General features: G+C 42.9%; 1 protein-coding gene across 1 annotated transcript; it reads left to right on the top strand.

The window, feature by feature from the left end:
• Window positions 1–886: 886 nt before the first annotated feature.
• Window positions 887–1,945, top strand: LOC114385243 (receptor-like protein Cf-9 homolog; the record flags this gene model as incomplete). Its single annotated transcript, XM_028345265.1, has 1 exon — window positions 887–1,945. A coding segment is annotated over one exon (1,059 nt), but the record flags the coding sequence as incomplete, so codon positions are not given.
• Between the last annotated feature and the right edge of the window lie 5,719 nt (window positions 1,946–7,664).

Genomic DNA, 7,664 nt, shown 5'->3' with positions numbered 1-7,664 from the left:
GAATCATCAAACATGTTACTTGTCATTAAAAAATACGAATCATGGAAATAACAAAATAAATGAGAAAAGTAGTTACATAAAATATTGCGAAATTAACTTGATACTAGACTATACTTTTTATATATAAGAAAATAGTATTTGTCATCACGTGACTTCATAAGTCATATATAATATGATAGATGACATAATATAATAAGAATAATAAAGACAAATAATGAGTGATAATTTAGTGTTTAGTAAAAAAAAACATTAAAAAATGATTAATATTTATTTTTTGGTGTCCGTTCAATATAATTGTGTTCTAAAAAGGAGTAAGCAACGCACAATAAAAAAAAAATGACCCTAGAAATGGAAATAAGAAAGCGAGCATGTGTTATGTTCCTATCCGCGAGCATACGCGAAGGAACAAACGTTTCAAGAAAAATAACGGGACACACTATACACTGCAAACTTTCAATTCATTTACGCGCTTAGACTTTCAATTGTTCTAATAATTCATTATTTAATCTTCTTGTAAATTTTCAATGCAAGTCTATCAAACATATAATTAAGCTTGTATATGTGAAAGAAAAATCACAAGTAACATGATTAATGCATTGTGACGTCTCCTACGTACATAAAACGCTGTAAACTATAGCGTCTTGGTCTTGGATGTGATGTGATATTGCGTGCTCATTGCTTCTTAACTTTCTTTTCGAGTTATAAATAGAAGTTAGTAAATTGAATTGGTTGTATCCATATCAAATCCTCTCTATTTTTGTTCTTCTGTTTAAAAGGATGAATATCTATAATAACAATCTTTGCTGGTTCTACTCCCATACTTTATCTTCCTTTTTTCTCTTCCTTATTCTTCCTTCTCTTTCTACAACCAACCTGACTGCACTGTTTTGCTATTTTTCAAAAACTCACTAACACTCCTTTCAAACTAGAAACTTGGAAAAATGGCACCGATTGTTGTAAGTGGCATGGGGTCGCGTGCAACACCATCTCAGGTCATGTGATTGGTCTTGATGTGACATTTCCTCCACAATCTTTTGGTGATATTCCCTCTATAATCTCTCACTTGTCCAAATTACTGTCACTTCATCTCTTTGGCGACCAGAGCATGATGAGAGTTGATCCATACACATGGAACAAACTCATTCAAAACGCAACTAATTTAAAAGAGCTTCATTTAATTGGGGTGAACATGTCTTTTATCGGAGACAACTCTTTGTCATTGCTAACCAATCTCTCTTCCTCTCTCATCGATCTTATTCTTATAGACACCAAATTGCAAGCGAATCTATCGAGTGACATCCTCTCTTTACCCAATCTTAAACAAATACTTCTGCATGATAATGAGAAGTTGAGAGGTGAGCTTCCAAAGTCCAACTGGAGTGCTCCACTAGAGGTCTTGGGTCTCGATAATACTGCTTTCTCGGGAAACATTCCCGATTCTATTGGCCATTTAAAGTCTCTTTACATGCTAGCTTTGAGGAATTGCAGTTTTGATGGAGTGGTTCCCTCATCATTGTTTAATCTAACTCAACTACTCCTTTTAGATCTTAGCCAGAACAACCTCACGGGGTTAATTGGTGAATTCTCATCTTATTCTTTGGAATTCTTGTTTCTCGACCATAATAACTTGAGTGGTCGTCTGGATTTTTATCAATTTTCAAAATTCAAAAATATAAATCTACTCGATCTCAGTTTCAACAAGTTGCAAGGAGATCTTTCAATTGTACCCAATGGAATTGAATACTTTTTAGTCTCAAATAATGAGCTGACGGGGAACATTCCTTCAACCATGTGCAATGCAAGCTCCCTCATTATACTCGACTTGGCCCATAACAACTTGACAGGCCCCATTCCTCCAAACTTTTGTAAGGGAAATGCATTGAAGACTCTAAAGTTGAATGGCAATGTTAAGACTTTGGCAAGTGCACCAAATCGTGACAAGTAGTAAAGCTCGGAAGTCCGAGTATCGTGTCCACAGGGATTTTATTGCACTTTTCAATACCTCTCAATTTGTAAGTGGGAGTAAAGTAGTAAAGTAGAAATGAAAGTAGGAATAGTAAAGAGTGCTATTACTAAAACAATTAAGTAAAGGGAAAAACAATTGATAGAAATGCCAAGACCAGACAAACCCAATTGGCCTACGATGCATGTAAGTATGATATTCATTATCAATGAAATGGTGTTAGTTCTACCCACATCTGTTGACTACTTGCCCCTGATGCCTCACGTTGACAAGCCTATTTTAATTACCTATCTCCCAAATGCCTTTGTGAAGATTCAATAATTAAAATGCATTAAGATTAAGTTCTAGATGTTGCTTAAATGCATGGGCAGTGAGTTATCATTCTATGCCTAGCAATGCTAACCCAATGATTCTTTTCTTTAAATGTTCTATTAGGTGTTACCCTTTCCCAAGCGATTAACCCCTAAAACTGATGCATGCATTGAATCTTAGATATTATTGAGAATTACCCTCTCCCGAGCGATTAAAACCCAAAAAGAGATCTACAAATGAATGCAAGAATAAAAGAAAAGAAATAGAACAGAAAAACCTGGAATAAATTCCTTTGCATTGATAACTCTCGAAGCTCATTGTACATCGTTGGCTTTTTAGGCCTGCCAGGCCCTAGCTAGGGGTTTAGCCACTCATGGCCATTGAGGGCTTACAACTGGGGATGAAAGAAAGGCTAACAAAACAAAACAAAGAATAAAGAGGGAAGAAAACTCAGGCTTGAAGTACTGAGAGTGATGCTCTGAGATGGGATGATATTTCCTTGGGACTGCCTCTCTATTTATAGTGGCTGAAGTGGGCTTTCGGGCCTTCGTAGTCGCGCTCAGCGCCACACCTCGCGCTTAGCGCGTTCAGATCGCGCGCTGGGCGCGCCATGCACGCTGGGCCTGTGCTTCTGTTGGATCGGGCGCTGGGCGCCTAGCTGGCTTAGCGCGCGTAACGGTTTCCGCCACGCCCAGCGCCTCCAGTTAGTTGCTCGCTTAGCGCCTGATGCGCGCTGAGCGCCCCTATTGGATTGGGCCTGCTTCAGAATTTCTTCTTTTTTCTTCCTTTCTGTGCCACTTTTGTTAAATGCAGCCTTCTTTTTCGCATCTGCAACCAGAAATTCAATTTAAATTAATTTTCTCACTTTTAATTACAAATAACTGCTAAATAATTAATTTTAGGCCAAAATTTGACTATTTAACTCTTATAAATTCACAATTATTTAGCAGTTATCAAAATCCCCCAAATTAAACTTTGCTTGTCCCCAAGCAAACCAAGAACAAAAATAAATTTTCAAACAAGTTCTGAGTGTTTCAACACTGTCAATGGCCTTAGTTCCTCCTTCTTCCAATGGTCCTTTCCGCATCTGTCAACATCTCAAAATGAAAGCATAAAACACACAAGTGGTTAGTCAGTCCTTTGGAATCTTGATCAAATCTGGCTTGTCTTACTTTCCTCACAAGGTTGGTGTTTTCCTCTGCTCACAAGTGTATGGTTTAGTGTCTGCAATTTTCTAACAACCTGCAAGTAAGATTCCAAAGTTTTGCATTTCCTCTCAAGTATAGTTATCTTTAGTTACCTTCAGGTGGATCACTAAGGACTTTATTGGCTTGTATTGGGGCTTGGCTCACAAAAATCATGGTTTTTTCTTGAAAATTCAAATTAGGATTAAGAGAGCAAAAATTTCTAATATTTCCGATGCATTCTTCTTAACCCTTTTATTTCCCCGCAACACTTTTCTTTTGCTACCTCTCTTGCTCTTTGTTTCTGCCCTTTATTTTACTCATGATTTTTTTTTTTTTTTTTTCGGGCTTCTAGTTTATAAGAGGTGTCTTACTACATGTTGTACCATTGTCTTAGCTACCTATTTTCCAAAATCCCCCAAATTAAGACCTTTATAACCCATTTTTGCTCTCTTATCATCCTAAAGGGTAGGACTTATCTTTTTTATTGGCTTAAGGGTTAATTCAGAATAAAATAATATGATATATAGGCTCAATCATGGGTGCAAGGGAAAAAAAATGATGCCGGGTTGGCTTTTTGGCTAAGTAGCTAGATATAACAAACATGGCCTTGATCATTTCCACCTTAAGTAACTATTCTAACAATCCAAGAGTGATGCAAAACCAGGAACTTAAAAACAGGCGTTTTCTCTCACAATTAAGTTCACACTCTCACCGGAATTAAAGCAAGTATACGGCATACCAGTTATGACCTTGTTCCATCAGACTATCCTTCTCACCTTGTGCTATTCATGTTCCACTTCCTGACCTGACTCGTGCTTCCAGAACCAATGTTTCCAAGGACTAGTGGCCTCTCAAGTGTTTCAACCTTTCAGAACAAGCTCAAAAATTATGACTGCTCAAGTTATCATGCAATTATTACTCAGAAAACAAATGCTAAATCTCTCATATTATTACTACTACTTCTTTTTAATACCTAAACAGACCATAAGAAAGAACAAAACACAAAACAAAAACAAAACATAAAAGAGACATAAAAGAAAAACATCAAGAAAAATCAACTGCCTCCGCCCAAGTCTGCCCATGGGCCCCAGTCAGCAGTGGCTAAGTCAGCAATGAGGTCCTCATCGACTGCAGGATCCTCGGCGGCTCCAGAAGGCGCTTCCCCCCTGTCAGTGGAGGGCTAGTCTCCTGGCCAGGCGACTCGCTGACGATAGGCCTCTGGAGTGGTGAGCGGAGGGTCCATCTGTAAGTGTAGGGACAGCCTGTGCATATTCTCCATGATGAGCTGCTGTCCAACGTGAAGGGACCTCAGCATCTGCCCATGCATGTCCATAGATGCTGAGGTGGAAGCAGGTGGATGTCGCGGTCGCTGGGATGGCTGAGACGGAGACTGGGTAGGGAGAGGGGCCTCGGATGCTGATGCTGAAGCTCTGGTACGTGTGCGGCGAGGCCCAGGGAAAGTGATCGATGGGTCGGCGGGGTTCCAGCAGTTCTTCTTCACATAGGCTAGGTTGATCGCAGGGCTGAGTGACTCAAAGATCAGGGTATCAGAAACCACCCCCTGAATGTCACACAGCGCTGTAATCAACGCCGGGAACCCGAGCCTCGAGGTACTGGACTGGGCAATCTGGCTGATCTGCTGTGATATAAAGCTGTCCACGTCCATGTCCATGCGGCTCACCAAACCGTAGATCAAGCGGGCCCTGTCAAGATTAACATCAGAAGTGTGAGAAGTGGGCGCAAGATCGTAATAAGAAAGGACACTCCATGTCTGAGCAAGTGTCGTCATGTCCTTCCTCAGGAGCTTCCAGGGGAGACCATCAGCATTAAGGACAAAGCGCCCCCCTGGAGTGCACAGTGTGGCTGCGATGGTGTCAGGATCGGGGTGAGTGCTGAGGTATCTGGTGTATGCTGTATACTCCTCCCCGTCCTCGAAAATAACCGGGGTGTCGAGGAAGTCGTTAATGGTGTCAGCATCAAAACGAACGACCTGTCCTCGCACCCTGCAGAATCGTGGACTGTGGTCCTCTGGATCATAAAGGTTCGAATAGAACTCTTTCACCAGAGCCACGTCAATCCGCTTCTCCGGAAGGTGAGTCAGCACCTGGTCCCATCTGCGCCTCCTGAGTTCCTGGAGGAACTCGTCAAACATCCCAAGTCTCAGTTCAACATTCCTCTCCGGAAGGATGTTCCGGAGCTGAATGTTGTCTTGGTACCTGTGCCAAGCAACCTCAGATGTGAAGCGGGAAGTGTCCCAGTTGGACGCTTCCCCTGGTGTAGGCACGGCACGTCGCTTGCGAGAAGCCATCTGCAACAAACCAAGTCCACAGCAAAACAGACTGCAATTAGTAATTAGTGGGAGTGCAAAAAGTAAACAAATTAGGGGTGAAAGTAGTAAAGAAGGGGGGTGCAGAAAGTAGACGGAGGGGGTGAAGTTAGAAGGAAGGGGGGTGTGAAAAGCAAAGCAGAAGGGCTGTTGGACCCCGAGGCCCAGCCCCGCGCTTGGCGCGCCTCCTTGCAGCCGGATGCACGCGCTTAGCGCAGCTAGCGCGCGCTTAGCGCGTTCATTGAAGTTCATGAGCGCGCTTAGCGCGGCTGTGCTGGCTAAGCGCGGCGTCGTGATTGCCCTTGCGTTTCGTGGCGGCTGAGCGCGCTCCTCCTTTTTGCTCTTCCCCTTATTTATTCCGGCTAAGCCTATGTGCAAGGCTTAGCGGGATGATACCTGCAAGGAATTCCAGCAACAGTCCACAGTCATTACTTACCCTGGTCTTGAGAATTCGCGTGAAAAGCACACGAAAAGCAGGTCGTTACCGGTGGAGGAAGAGAGAATGCAGAGAAGAAAGGAGAGTATAGAGGCTGAGGGCGTAAAGGAAAAGAAAGAAAATGTGGGGTTCTGAAATAAAAACCCCTGGGAGGCAACTGAGGGGTTGGGGAGTTTCGAAAACTCCCCAGAATTTATGGCATTCGCGCTTAGCGCGTCTGGGCGCTGAGCGCACCAAGGAAAAACGTCCCTTGGTTGCCCCTCAGTTTCAAAATTTAAATTTTAAATCTTACCTGGGCGCTTAGCGCGACGTCGGGCGCTAAGCGCGTGACTTCGTGCAGCCCACTTGATTTCTGCTATTGGCACCCCTGCTTTTGCTATCTGTACCTGTGGGCCTTTGCTTTTCGTACCCCCTGTTTGCTATTCACACCTGTTGGGCTTTTTTTTTTTTCTACAGAAATAAAATGCTACATTTTTACACTAAATATTGGGTTGCCTCCCAACCAGCGCTTAGTTTATTGTCCTTAGCTAGACAGTAGACTCTTTCAAGGATCATTTAAATAGATAATGGTCGTCAATCGCTCTAATTGTCCTCCGTTATACGGCTTTAAGCGCTAGCCATTGACGATCCATTTCTTCTCGAAGCTCCCTTCTCTAGGGTCCACCAATTCCACTGCTCCATGAGGTCTAACTTCTTTTATGATAAAAGGCCCAGACCACTTGGATTTCAGCTTACCTGGAAACAGCCTTAGTCTTGAGTTAAAGAGCAATACCTGCTGTCCTGGCTGGAATTCTCTCCTTTGCAGCTTCTTATCATGATATGCCTTTGTTCTTTCCTTGTAAATTCTGGACGATTCATAGGCATTCAGTCTCATCTCTTCTAACTCCTGAAGCTGCAATTTCCTCTTTTCCCCGCATGCATTTTTGTCAAAGTTAAGCAATCGGAGAGCCCAATATGCTTTGTGCTCCAATTCCACTGGTAAATGGCATGACTTCCCATACACTAGCTGGAACGGTGATAAGCCGATGGGGGTCTTGAACGCTGTCCTATAGGCCCAGAGAGTATCATCGAGCTTCAAGGCCCAATCCTTTCTGGATGATGCAACTGTCTTCTCAAGGATTCGCTTGAGCTCCCTGTTAGAGATTTCTGCTTGGCCATTCGTCTGAGGATGATAAGGTGTGGCCACCTTATGTCGGACATTATAGTGCTCCAGGACTTTCTTCAACTGATTGTTGCAGAAATGCGTTCCCCCATCACTGATCAAGGCTCGTGGGACTCCGAAGCGGGAGAAAATGTTCTTCTTTAGAAACTTGATTACAACCTTGGCATCGTCCTTCGGCGTAGCTATGGCCTCCACCCACTTGGAGACATAGTCAACTGCTACCAAGATGTAAATATTCCCGTATGACGAAGGCAGGGGTCCCATGAAGTCTATGCCCC

The sequence above is a fragment of the Glycine soja genome, chromosome 14, assembly GCF_004193775.1.
Source record: "Glycine soja cultivar W05 chromosome 14, ASM419377v2, whole genome shotgun sequence".
NCBI classification, from domain to species: domain Eukaryota; kingdom Viridiplantae; phylum Streptophyta; class Magnoliopsida; order Fabales; family Fabaceae; genus Glycine; species Glycine soja.
This window is presented reverse-complemented; position numbering and strand designations above follow the sequence as displayed.